This window comes from Balaenoptera physalus (genome assembly GCF_965194825.1).
Source record: "Balaenoptera physalus genome assembly, chromosome: 7".
NCBI lineage: Eukaryota > Metazoa > Chordata > Mammalia > Artiodactyla > Balaenopteridae > Balaenoptera > Balaenoptera physalus.
The window spans coordinates 33,886,559-33,901,168 of NC_138886.1; the positions used below are offsets into that span (position 1 = coordinate 33,886,559).

The 14,610-nt window shown below is 41.3% G+C and overlaps 1 protein-coding gene across 2 annotated transcripts in view; it reads left to right on the forward strand.

The window, feature by feature from the left end:
• The first annotated feature begins 4 nt into the window (after positions 1–4).
• Positions 5–14,610, forward strand: part of HEMGN (hemogen) — a 42,736-nt gene continuing 28,130 nt past the window's right edge. Inside the window, exons 1-3 of one of the 2 annotated variants that reach the window (XM_082468695.1) lie at positions 5–4,488; positions 7,999–8,117; positions 13,316–13,381. In XM_082468695.1, coding sequence (XP_082324821.1) covers positions 8,042–8,117; positions 13,316–13,381 — 142 coding nt within the window. In that variant the 5' untranslated portion in view covers positions 5–4,488; positions 7,999–8,041. Of the gene's footprint in view, positions 4,489–7,998; positions 8,118–13,315; positions 13,382–14,468; positions 14,607–14,610 lie in introns of those variants that run through there. The other variant, XM_082468696.1, reaches the window with a different exon arrangement.

Here is a 14,610-nt window from a genome sequence, read left to right on the forward strand (position 1 = left end):
TCAGATCGCACGTGGGGGTGGCTGATGTAAGACCCGCCTCGGGAGCTTCCCTGCCCGCAGCTAAGCTGAGACCCCGGGGTCCCTCCTCGACGCGCCCGGAGGCGGGTCTCCAGCCCGCGCTTGGACGTTTGCCGGGAGGGCTGAGGGGGGGACTTTACAGCCCGGCTTCGGGGGTCCCTAAGGCCAAGTCCTTCTGCGGAGGCTCGGCCAGGCCAGCCCGACACTCGCGAAAGCGGGAGACTTGTAGAGAACGCGGGACGAGGGCTTTTGGGTGCACCTCCCGCTCCTCCGCACCGTGTGGGGCCAACAGCCCGAGTCCCGCGTCTCCTTGACCGGGTGGGGCTGGAAGTGCTGCGAGGATCCTCGTCGGGGGGCAGAATCGCGGCGGGCCCGCGTTCTACCGCGTGGCACCGGGCGGAGTCGGCCTTCGTGGCCGGCGGGGACACGGCAGCCCCGGCCGCTTGCCCAAGCCACAGGGGAGCCGAGCGTCCCCAAGTCCGGGAGAATCTCCCTGGGTTTTCTAACATTTAAATATAGGCTAGCGAAGGCAGCAATTAGCATCTCTAATGGGGCCTCGGAGTTTACAGAGTTTCTTCGAAGACTTTTATCTCGTTTATTTTTAAGGGCACCCCAGTGAGGTGTGTGAATTCTCTGTGGTCTCCATTTCGGGGATTGGCAGGTAGCCTTTGTAATGGGCTGGCTCAGAGAGCGCCCTGAGAGACAGGGTTAGAGCACTAAGTCGGCTTTGCAGAGCTCAGGGAAATAATGTAACGTTACATTCAGCTTAAAATAAGTAAATACGTCACGTGTCAAATCAGATACCATCTTAATTCTAGTATGGACAAGAGGCTCCAAGATTGAGAACAATTTATGAATAGAGAAAACCTTACAATTCTATGCATTAACCTAAGGTTTTCTTCAAGTTAAGAAAGACTGCACTCTTCCATTTCACCGAAGTTCATTTAGTGGCAAACAAAACTATCTATATCAATTTTTAAAATATCAGATGCATTAAAATGTCAAAGCAAAAAAGGTTTTAGGAGGATTATGGGAAAAGGCAAAAAAAACTTTCTAGTGTGTTGTTTCCTGAGTCTTGTATTTAAAATGTTAGTCTCAGCAGTCATCTCTGTGACAGGGGAAAATGATGAGGGAAGTGCTCTTCAGGATGTCACACTAGGTCTGTAACTGTAAGGTTATGAGAACCACAGGGCCATGAGATGAAGGCTTTTACCAAAAAACTAGCAAATTAGTTCCATGAGCTAACAAGCAATGATTGAGCATCCACTTTTAGGGCTTAATACGTTCTTTCTAATTTAATGCTCAGACTACCCTGTGAAGTAGATTGTATTTTTGTCGTTTTACAGATGAGGAACTGAAGCTGTGTGGCCAACAAGAGGTGGAGCTAGGGTTTAAACCCAGATGGGTCTGACTCCAAGGCCTGTGTCTTTTCTGCTACACTATCAGTCTGTGTGGAATGAAGTCGTAGCATGGGGGTCTGCTTTGGAACAGTAGGTTGGGAACAATTGTAGAGAGGCTTTAATACCAAACAGAGGCTGCAGGCGCCATCTTGTAGGTAAAGGGGAGATGCTGAAGGAGACTGGGACGTGGTAGCTCTGTGCTAGAGAGAGTGGGAACCTGGTGGCTTGTGGGGGAGGTGATATCAATCCTTAGGGAGAAAGGGCAGAAGCTTGGAATCCTGTCCTCTCTTTATGACCAACTCAAGGGTATGAGGACTCACAAGATAAATGTGTGTTTTATAAGATTAAGCTACAAAGTAATTAATAAACATAGCCACAATGTGCAGCAAATAAAAAGAAAGCAAAAGAGCCAGAAGAGGGACTACAGACCCGGCACTGTCCCTTCTGACACAGCCGGTGCTGGCATGCACCTCTGTGAACAAAGAGCATGTGTTCCAGTGACATGCTTCTTTGTCAGGGGCTTCACTGCCAAAGGCATAAATAACACAGGCAGAACAGGGTGTGTCTCACTGCCCTGCCAACATCTTCCACTGGACTGTCGGTCCACAGGCCTGAAGGGGCTGTTGTCACACTGCCCTGGTTTTGAATATTGCTGTACTTAACATCATTCTGTGTATGCATCTGGGTGTGAGAAAGAAATAGAATATTGAACTGTATCTAAGCTGCAATCATTATCATGATTTTGGATTTATGGATTTGAAGGACTGGAAGGGAATAAGGAAAAGCGAAAACATCTTAGTTTGTGAGGGAGTCTGAACTATGGGTAAATCTCTTTTACTTCCATTGATGTTAATGTTTACCTAATAAGTAATACAGATATCAAACAATGCCTGGTTTTGGCACTCCTTTGAGTCTTAAAACTGCTTGTTGATCAGAATGTGTGTATTCCAATAAGCTCCAAAATGTCTGAGGAGAACACTCGGAGCTAGTTTGTAACTCCTTGGATCTGCTCTCCACCCCACTGCCTCAGCAATGTCATCAGATGATCAGAGCCTTCCACAAACTTTGTGTCTGTGAACAGACTTCAACAAATCTGAAGATGAAACAGGCCCACTCAGGCATTTGCTTAACTGGCCTTGAAACCAGTTTTGCAGAATGGGCACCTTTTCTCTTTAGGAAAGACAGTATATGAAGGTGATGCATAAGATGGGGTGAAGAAATCATTACTCTTTAAATATTAAACACTTCCATTCTTTCCCTCCTCTCCCATACACATTTGCATACACTGGTAAATCTGTCCTCTGAGTCTCCACAGTATGGTCTGTGTGCCTGTTATAGCAGCTAGGCAACACGTGGGAGTTGTTGAAGGATCTAAATTCTCAGCAAGACTGTGAGCTCATACAAATATTTCTGGATGATATGAATGGAGAGCAGGAGCCTGGGGCCATCTTTAGAACATAGGTGCCCTGAAAATGTGTTATGTTGAAATAATGTCACGTGTACTCAAAAATACTACCTAGAAACAGCTGAGACACTGAGACAAAGGGAGAGAGGAAGGCAAATAGTTGGGTGAAAATGGGTTAAGGAATAAGATCTTGTTAGTCACCAGATGGTAAAAAAAAAAAAAAGAGGAGGGGAAAGTGTCAGGTGTGCAGGCAGCTGCAGGTCCAGTAAGGGGCCCCTGCCAAGACAGCCAGATTCCGTTCTGCTCTCTGAAACAGCTGTAGGTGCGTGGCCTTCCTGGGGCAGCAAGGAAGAGCTATGACCACCAAGAGTCGGGTTTAACATTTATTAAACACTATCCTTATGCCAAGTACTATGCTTGGGACTTTTGTGTACATTGCATCTCAGTTAATCCTGGCACCAGCTCACTGGGACAAGACTATAATTCCCTTTTATTGTTTAGGAAACAGGCTTAGCAAAGCCAAGTGGAACTCACATAGCTAGTAAGAACCTGGATTTCTCTGTCATTAAAATCTCACTGTAATTCATTCTCATTACTTTGATCCACTAGTCTTCACAATTGCTTCTGAAAACTTTGATCCACTAGTCCTCACAACTGCTTCTGAAAAGCCTTTTTGTTTTCTCTGCTTTAAGAAGATTTACATGCTCAAGGAAGGAGTGGAGAGGAAGTTTAAAAAAAAAAAAAACCTAAAGAAAATATTAAATTTTAAAATTAGATTCCTACTATTGAGACATATCCACCATTAAGGTGTCTATCCTTGTGGCTTTTTTTTTCTATATTATACATATTTTTTAAAAAAACAATATTGGGGGGACTTGGCTGGCGGTCCAGGGGTTAAGACTCAGCGCTTCCACTGCAGGGGGCGCGGGTTCCATCCCTGGTTGGGGAACTAAGACACGCATGCCACGTGACGCGGCCACAAAATTTGAAAAGAAAACTATGTTTTCACGATTAAAAAAAAAACGATATTGGGATCAGATTGAAGATTTTTGCTTGAAACTTGTTTTTCCAGCTACCACTATGGTAAGTAATGAGTTAATACTCATGACAAATACGAGTGTTAACTTTGCTCAGTGTTTTTCCCTTTTTAGAGATGGACTCTAGTAATGTGGGAATCCACTCCATCACTTACAGGCTGTGTGCTTTGGGACAAACCACATAACCTCTAGGAGCCTCAGGCTGCTTATCTCGGGACTGTTGTGAGGATTAGACATGATCCTGTGGGTGAAGCTCCTACCTGGCGCCGTGCCTGGCACTCTCTCTGTGCCCCAGTCACAGTCACTGCAAGGCAGAGCCCCTCCCTTCTAAGCAGAGGCCCAGAGCTTGCTAGCCTCCTCAGGGGTTGGCCAGGTTCTGCTGTGGCCATTAGTCTTCCACTTCTGCTCCATGCCCTTCATCTCCTGTAGTTACCTTGCCCTTTTGGCTGAGGGACGGGCTCACCTCAAACCAATGTAAGTTGTTTATTTATTTATTTTTATGTTTTCTTTTTGGCTGCACCGAGTGGCTGGTGGGATCTTAGTTCCCCGACCAGGGATTGAACCCGGGCCACGACAGTGAAAGCGCTGAGTCCTAACCACTGGACCGCCAGGGAATTCTCTAATCAATGTAAGTTTTGACTTTCAAAAGGGGTGGACTCATTTTCTGTTTCATGCAGGCCTTGGTCTCTCTTGAGTAACTGAGAACATACTCCTGGAAAATATCTGTGTGGCCCCGTGGTGTTGGACATCCCTCTCCTCCATAATTAGCCAGCATCCCCACCATCTGGACTCACTCATACCTCACAGGGATTTCCTTGTCCACACAGAACTAAGATTGATCCAAGAGCCCTGCTCCTGCTGACCGAACTCTACCATCTGTTCTCAAACTTGCTTTGCCAGCTCCTGCCCAGCCAGGGGCCCCTCAGTGGGCATGCAAGGTGGTTTGTGTGCACCCTAATTTGCTAGTCTCTTATTTTGGTAAAGGCCCAAAGTCCCAAATACCCTCACACTCTGCTTCTTCCTTGAAAAGCAGGGCAGCTGGCTTCCTGATTTCTTTATGTTTATTTATGCACGTACTACAGAAAACTTGGAAACTATACTTAACCAGAAAAAAAAAGAAAAAGAAGAAGAAGAAAGAAAAAGAAAAGAAAAATCTCAATTCAGAGCTAAACACTGCTCACGTTTTGGTGTCTATTCTTCCAGTCTTTTCTCTACACACATATGGCACTTTCTCAAGTCTCAGATTGCCAGAAGCATCATCTCATTAATAACAGCTTTTCAGGCAGGCAGGGAGGGGGGAACCACTACATTAAATATTCATATTGATTGTAAGAGACATTTTTATTTCAGAAATAGTAAGTGGTGGAAAAAAAGTATCATAGTACCTAGGAAATACTGTGTATATTACATTAAAAAATTTTTAAGTGGGATACTATAACCTGCTTTTTTCAGTTAACATATTATGAACATATTTCCATACCATTGAATAGTCTTTTACAATATATATTCCTTGAGGACATTCTTCTACAAAATGAAAATAGCTTTTCTTTTTCTGAATATAAAGACAATATATATTCATGTAGCAAATGCATAAAATGCACCAAAAGTATAAAGAAGAAAATACAAGCCAGCTAAAATCCTATTACCTAACAGCAACCACTGTTAACATTTTTGTTAACAGTGAGGTATTTCTATGAATGTAGATGTATAAGTAAAGTATATTATATAAGTGGAATACTACTATAAAGAGCGCTTTGTAACATGCTTTTATTTTTCACTTAGCAGTAGGTCACAGGAATTGTTCCAAGTCAATAAATCATTTCATCATTTTTAAAGTCTGCATCATATTTCATTGTACAGATGAAATTGTAGCACAATTTATTCACCTAGTCTTCTACTGATAGACATTTAGTTTACTTCCAGTTGTTCACCATTATACATAACATCTTTGTACAGTTATCTCCTTGAAATAAATGCCTAGAAGTACAACTCCTGAATCAGAGTACATATTTTTCAAATCGGATATACATGGCAAATTGCCCTTCAGACGCTGTTCCTCTTTTATGCTCCCATTAGCAGTGTGTAAGACTTCCCCTCAGTCTTGCCTAAACTGGGTATTATCTTTTAAAAATCTTTGTCAATCATTTTTCAACTAATGTCAAGCTTGAAAACCTAAGGGTGCCAAGACAATTCAATGTGAAAGAATAGTCTTTTAAACAAAATGTGCTTGGACTCATATAGCCATATGCAAAAGAAAGAAGTTGAACCTCTGCCTCACACCATATATAAAAATTAACTCAAAGTGGACCATAGACTTAAATACAAGAGCTGGAACTATAAGACTCAGGAAACCTAGGAGTAAATCTTCATGACCTTGCATTAGGCAAAGCTTTCTTAGATATGACACCAAAAGCACAGCAAGCCAAAGAAGAAAGAGATAAATTGGACTTAATCAAAATTTAAAACTTTCATGCTTCAAATGATACCATCAAGAAAGTGAAAAGACAATGCATGGAATGAGAGAAAATATTTGTGAATCATATAATCATATATCTAATAAGGGACTTCTATCCAGAATAGATAAAGAACTATTAGAGCTCAACAACAAAAAGACAAATAACCCAATTAAAAATGGGCAGAGAATTTGAATAGACATTTCTCCAAAGAAGATATACAAATGGCCAATAAGCACAAAAAGAAGCTTAATGTTATTAGGCATTCGGGAAATGAAAATCAAAACCACAATGAGATACCACTTCGCACTTACTAGGATGGCTATAATTAAAATGATGGACAACAAGTGTTGGTGAGGATGTGGAAAAATTGGAACGCTTGTGCATTGCTTGTGAGAATGTAAAATGGTGCAGCTGCTGTGGAAAACAGCTTGGCAGTTCCTCAAAAAGTTAAACATAGAGCCAGCAGTTTCACTGTTAGTTATATACCCAAGAGAATAAAAATATATGTCCATACGAAATTTGTACATGAATGTTTACAGCAGCATTATTCATAATTATCATAAACTGGAAACAACCGAAATGTCCATAAACTGGACGTTTTGGTTGTTTATCCATAACAGAATAGATAAACAAAATGTAGTATATACATACAATGGAATACAGTTAACTGATACTTCAACATGGATGAACCTTAAAAATATTATGTTAGCTGAAAGAAGTCAGGCAAGATGACCACATAGTGTATGATTCCATTTATATGGAATGTCTAAAAAAAGCAAATCCATAGAGACAGAAAATAGATTAGTGGTCGCCAAGGGCTGGGAGTAAGAGGGAGTGACTTCTAATGAGTACGGGGTTTCTTTTTGGGATAACAGGAATGCTCTGGAATTTGATAGTAGTGATGGTTGCACAACTCTCTGAACATACTAAAAACTACTGAATTGTACACTTTAGAAGTGAACTTTATGGTAACTGAGTTACATCTCAAAAAAACTGTAAAAATTTTTTATCAATTAGGTAAGTTGACAATGATATCTCATTTTTACTTTAATTTGTACTTGTTTATATAACTAATGGGGCTGAATATTTTTTCAGGTATTTATAAAGTATTTGTTTTCCTTTATAAGTTACCTGTTTATGTCCTGTTGGTATTTTAAAATTATTTATTCATAAGTGCTCTGTATATATTAAGAATATTAACCCTTAGTCTGACATTCATGTTCAAACTATTTTCCCCACTTGTTGTTTGCTTTTAAAATTTTATTTATGTATGTATATATACATACACAAACACACATACTGGGGAGGGTGATAAAGAAAAATTTCAAATTTTTATTTAGGATAAAATTGATCTTTATGGTTATTGCTCTCATGTCATGAGAGCCTTCCCCACCCCAAGACTATATCAATATTCACCTATATTTTCATCTGATACTTCTGGTTTCATTTTTATGTGAAGTCTGTAATCTATATAGATTAATATTTTAATGTATGCCTTGAAGTAAAGGTCTAATTTTCTTTATTTTTAATGGTTAGCTACTTGTCCCAATACCATGTGTTAAATAATCATCTTTCCCCCAATGAACATGAAATGTGGCCCTTAACACATACTAAGTTCTTACATATTCTTAAGTCTATTTCTGGACCTCCTTCTCTGTTCACTTATTTTTCTATCTCACCAGTACCCCTCTGGGACAGTTTAGTAAATGGAAAGCCAGTGGACAAATGACAGAAGACCAGAAGTTTATTCTCTGGAGACATGGGCTCAGAGCGGCACTGGACTCGGGGACACCAGGCCCAGGTGAGAGTGCATCTCCATTAACTATGTAGAAGTGGAGAACATACCTTTCAGAATGCACAGTGCCACCACTAGTCCTATGCTACCCTCCATATTATCTCCCTCCCTATTTATTATCATTCTTCCCCGGAAGAATGCACAGTTGATCCTTTTTTTTTGGCCTCACTATGCGGTGTGTGGGATCTTAGTTCCCTGACAGGGATTGAACCTGTGCCCCCTGCAGTGGAAGTGTGGAGTCTTAACCACTGGACAGCCAGGGAAATCCCCACACTTGACCCTTGAACAATGCAGGTTCATACTGTGGGGGACCACTTATACGTGAATTTTTTTTCAATAAATACAAATTACAGTCCTATACAATATAAGGTTCATTGAATCTGTGTATGCAGATTGGATGTGGAGGGCCGACTGTAAAGTTATACATGGATTTTCAACTTCAGGGAGGATTGGCAACCCTGACCCTTGTGTTGTTCAAGAGTCAACTGTACCATCAGCCAAGATGTAAAATGATATCAGAAGGATCTCTGGTTAGTCATGATGGATTTAACTCATATGCTTATCTCCACATCCTCCCAAATCCTTAAAAGGATTTAAAGATAAAGTTGAGGAAATTTTCCCAGAAAGTAGAACAAAAAGATAATGAAATATACTAAAGGACAAATAAAATCAAAGGATCAGTCCAGGAGGTCCAATAACCGACTAATCAGAGTTCAAGAAAGAGAGAAAAAATAAAATGGAGGGAATTCAGTGGAAGTCTACATCCCAAATGGTAAGATACCCCTCCAACTCCCCTTTCCCCACTTAGTTCCAGAATGCTAATAACTAATCTCCAAAGGCAGGAGATTGGAGGGTTCTTTTCTGAGGAAAGTGACTGGTTTATTTTTTTTAAATATTTATTTATTTATTTATTTTTGGCTGCGTTGGGTCTTCGTTGCTGTGCGTGGGCTTTCTCTAGTTGTGGTGAGCGGGGGCTACTTTTCATTGAGGTGCACGGGCTTCTCATTGCGGTGGCTTGTCTTGCTGCAGAGCACGGGCTCTAGGCGCGCGGGCTTCAGTAGTTGTGGCTCACTGGCTCTAGAGCGCAGGCTTAGTAGTTGTGGTGCATGAGCTTAGTTGCTCCGTGGCATGTGAGGTCTTCCCGGCCCAGGGATTGAACCCATGTCCCCTGCATTGGCAGGCGGATTCTTAACCACTGCGCCACGAGGGAAGTCCAAAGTGACTGGTTTAAGAGTGAACATCTAAGATAACCAAATTTCTTTTATTTTAGCTATAATTTCCAAGGGCTCTTTTTTGTCTTTATAATTGTTCATTTTTCATAGCATCCTGTTTTTATTTCACTGATGTAACATCTCTTCTCTTTGAGAAGATAAAGTTTTATTCTGATATCTGAATTGTCTCCATTTTCTCCAAGTTCCTTTTTACTAACTCAGATTTCTGGCTCTAGTGTTAGAGTCTGTTAACCCAAAACAATAAAACAGCTGGTTATTTTACCAGCAAAACGAGTTTATTTGGGAGCAGCAAACAATTGCAACTCAGGACACACAACTATGGTGAACCACATGCAAGTCCAGTTAAGAAAAAGAAAGGAGACTCTTTTATAGAAGAGAAGGGGAAATTGGGAGAGGCTGTTAAAAACAAAAAGTCCATTGGAGGAAACTGGGACTTTGAAGTATAGTGGCCTTTCACTGGCTGAGCTGTTGCCAGGCAAGGAGAAATCTTTCTTCCTCCCAAGGTGGTATAGTAGTGTCACTTCTTGCTAGAGATGCAAGGTAGGTCTCTACCTGTCAGGATCTCTATGAATGTTGTGTGGTATGTACATGAGAGCTCCCCCTCTGGCCTCCCAGCTCCATTTTAGTGAGGTTTCCTTTTGTTAATTTTCACAAGTCTTTCCTGAGTATCTGACCATCCTTGTATGTCCGTTCATATTTATGAGAGAGGGGCTAAACAGATGACTGGAAACTCTGATGTACTGATAGGTCTTAGAGACTTGTGGGTATCACTCCATGGTGATCAGGAAGCAAGCAGGCATTTCCATTGAGAGACCTCCAAATGCCAGTATTTTCAGTACCTACGGCTGTAAAGGATGAAATTATCAAGCAATAATACAACACAATTCCTTTGGATTTCCAGGTTGAAATGGCCCATCAAGGCATATTATAATGAAAATCAGAAAACCAGAGATCCTGAAAGTGTCCTAAGAGAAAAAAGTCATAATGAAAGAATCAAAAATCAAAATGGTATGAGACTTAATAGACCACAGGGAACTAGAAGACAGTGGAGGAATTGATGCCTTCTGAGGAAATTCTGAGGAAAAGGATCCTCCTCTTAGAACGTAACACACAGCCAAACTGTCATTCAAGAGTGAGAGTAGAATAAAAATATTTTCAGACATTCAAGATCTCAGAATATTAACCCTCCACGCACCCTTTCTCAGGAAGCTACTGGAGAATACCCTCCCTTAAGGGTAGCTGTAGTGGGCCTCGAGGACAACCCAATACAGATGGAAACAGAGGACAGGGGCTCCAGGAGGTATGCTGGAAAATAAACATGAAGATTACCTCCTGTGCAGCCACACTGAGAGGTGACTGCAGCTTTGACAGAGAAATGAAAACAATAAAAAGAGGTCATTCTTAACTCCAGGAAAAATAAAAAGTTGTACAAGAAATATAATTACAATATGTTATATGGCTCATCTGTAAACATTATGTAGTCACATAACATAAATAACCAACACTGAAAGGAGGTGGGAAGTCATAGCTGTGTGGGAGTGAGGATCTGAGAGCTAAATCCTTATTTTTCATAGTAGGAAGTCAATAGTTAATGTTCAAAAAACACTGGATGTAATATAACCACATTATTTACATAAAAGAAGGCAAACACCAGAGACGACAGCTAAAAGAATTGAAGTTGCTGTCTCTGGAGAAGAGGGAGGAAAGTGGGAGGGGCCAGGCAGGAGAATGCTGTTTTGGTAACAAGCTCTGTAGTAGTCTTTTTTGCGTTTAAAACTCTCTCCTTCTCCAATAAAGATGTTAAAAACAAAAAACAAAAAAAACCCACACCAACTCTCTCCTTGTATTACTCTGAAACAAATGACATTTAAATTAAAAAGCTTGCAAGCTGGCAGAGCTGGCTCCTGACAGTGGGTGTGGATGCTGGGAAAAGGTGTTCTGCCTGCCTGGGATCTATTCCGAAAGGGCTGGAGGTCCCCAGAGCACAGAGGACAGACGGTGTGGGAGGGGCCAAGGGCCTTCCCGCCTTTTCTGGGGCACTCTGCTCCTGGAGTGGAGGTGGGCGTGGTAGGGGCTCAAAATTGGGTTGGATTTTCTTCATACAGCTGCAACATGCACTTTATAAGGGTAGAGATGTTGCCAAGACTCTGGCATTACATTTCTGTCAGATTTTGTACAGTGTTGGGAGATTCCTAATTTCCTGATTTCTTCAAATGTGTTTTATTATTTTTTTAACATCTTTATTGGAGTATAATTGCTTTACAATGGTGTGTTAGTTTCTGCTTTATAACAAAGTGAATCAGCTATACATATACATATATCCCCATATCTCCTCCCTCTTGCGTCTCCCTCCCACCCTCCCTATCCCACCCCTCTGATGTGTTTTAGAGAGAAGTTGAGAGAGGGCAGGGGCCACTCAGAAGCCACTGTGTTTGGACATCTGGGTTCTTCTTTCTACAGCAGGCTGAGCTGGTCGGCCTCCCTCTCACTCTCTTTTTCTCCTCTCTCTTTCTCTCTCTCTTAAATTGAGGAATAATTACAGTAAAATGCACAGATGTTAAGCATGTAGTTGGTGAGTTTTAACAAAGGTTTTCACCTGTGTAACCAACACCTCAATCAAGATAGAAAGCACTGGTATCGCATCCCCCTGTATCCCTTCCAGTGCCCCATCAGAGGCAACCCTTGTTCTAAATTATATCCCCAAGAGACGATTTTGCGCGTTCTTGGACTTCATATGAATGAAATCATACACCTGTACTCTCGTGTGTCTGACTTCTTTCCCTCAATATATTTTTGAGATTCATCTGGGTTGTTGAATGCATCAGTAGCTTGTTTCTTTTTATCGAAGAGTACGATTCCAGTGTATGAATAACATTGCTATTTATTTATTCACTTTCTTGACAAGTCTCTTCTTTCTCAAGGCCAGCCTTGTTTCTGAGCTGGAGCAAGTCTTCTTTACATGACCCTTTTTACTAACACACTAATGAGGTTGTTTCCACTGAGTGGAGTTGAAAGATTAAAATTTAGGCTTTATGAAGGACCAGCATCATTATCATGTTATAAATGGAAATCGGATGTAATACATGCTCATTTAGGTTGAAGCTATTTGTGCACCAGGAGACCAATTAAAAGCCTGTGACAATAACCCAATGTGAGGTAACTGAAGTTTGCACCAGAGTTTTTGGTGTGAAAGGAGAAAGGGAGGAACAGATGGGATAAATATTTCACAGGAAAACTTGACAGGGCTTTGTGACAGATTAGGTGTATGGGATGAAGGGGCAGGATGAAACAAATGCTATTTCCAGGTGGACATCTACCTGGTGGGTCCCTCTTCTCTTTCACCTTGGGCCAGTCACTCCCTCTGCAAGCTCTGTCCTGTTGGGAAGTTTAAGGAGCTCTGATTCAGTGGCTCAGCCTGCCTTCCATGCCCACTTGTACCTTTTATACACACCTCGGAGCTATCGAAAGGCATAGTGAAATTGCGGAAAGAACACTGAGTTTGGACTTGGTTAGTTTTTCATTCTTTCACTTGCTTAGGCTCCCTAAGTCTCAGTTTCCTCATAGGTGAAATGAAGGTGAGTAAATATCCCCACCCTATCAGATCGTTTTGAGAATCAGGGGAAGTGACTTCAAATTTCTTATGATGGTTCACAAGAAACTAATAAGAGAAATCACCTGTAGGAGGGGGTAGGAGGGATGGGGGAAGAAGTGGGAGTGAAACTTTTAGTGAACACCTTTTTTTTTTTAACCATGTCAGCATATTACCTTTTAAAAATAAAATCCTAAACAGAATCAAATAAGCTATCTCTACAAATGATTAGGCATTCTAGACTGCTGAAAAAGACAGAGCCTGGCTACCTCCTGTCTGTGAGAATCTTGAGGTCCATTAGCCCAGAAGTCCTATCACTCCAGGATAGCTGACAATAGCAAATTATTTCACCTTAATGACAAAAAGTGGGTTTTGTGTTGCAGTGAGAGAACTCTGCTCCAAGAGTAAAGAGATCTGGATCCTGGTCCTGGCTTTTCTGTGTCATTCAGGTGGGTTCCTCCTCTTCTCTGTGTCTTCTATTGAATGAAAGAGTAAGACTGCATGATTTTTGAGATGCTTCCAGCTCTGACTTGCTAGAATATAATGCTAACTTCTAAGCAACAGAGGGTCTCATAATGTGATATCTGTAAAGGATTTGCTGGTGACATTTTTGTATCTAAGACAGGAGCAGGGCAAATAATCACGTGCTTCTCTTTTCACCTTTTATTTCCTTTGATACTGAAGTATCCAGAAGCAATGAGTCAAGTGGAGTGTGTTTTCCAGAAAAGAAAATTGAGCTGTGTTTCAGTAGAACCATTGGTGCAATCCCATTGCTGTTTGCTACTGACATTAGCCAAAGGGTGTATCAGTGGTATTTTATGTATACACGGCACTTTATATGGATAAAGTTATATTCACTTTATATGGATAAAGTGGATCCACTTTATATGGATATCCACTTTATATGGATAAAGTTCCTATTCAATGAATAGGAACTCAAAGATCATATAGTTCAAATTCTAACAACACTCAAACAATGGCCTTTGGTGCCAAGGAACTCATCTCCTCCTGAGGTGCTTCATTCCGTTTTCATCTTGCTCAAATCATTAGGAAACTGTTCCTTAGGTTGAGCTGAAATCTTGACTTCATGATCACTATTAGTGCCAGCTTAGCTCTCTGGGGCTACAAAGTACACCTATGTTCTCTCTGGCCAAGGTTGCAAACTGCTGAAATGCAGGCCAGTATTAGACCATGTCTCGTTGGCTCTTAATAGTGTTTAAAAAATATCTCAATTAGTTTTCGACATTAAAACATCATGAGTTTTTTGTTTATTTGTTTGTTTGTTTACATAAACTGTTTCTGACTTTTCTGGAAAGATCAAAAGATCTGTGCGGCTGCCTCCCCAGTATGATTCTTCCCTTTTTAGTAAACAATTCAAAGCTTTGTTCCAGTCCCTATCCTCTCTGGCTCAGCCTATGTGCTGGGAGAGGCTGATCCCACCCCTGGTTCTAGAACAGGGCATGCAAACTAGTCCTAATTCATCAGCATAGTCCTACGTTTTTGTCACCTTTGTTGATTCAGAAACAAGCACTGTTTCAAGACTGGGTTCCTTGGAAACAGAATCCGAGATGGAGAGCTGCATGCAGAAGGCTTACTGAGGAGTGTCCTTAGGACACACACCTATGGGGACCTGAAGAAGACAAGGGTGGGGATGGAGAGAAGCCGACCAGCAAAGTAG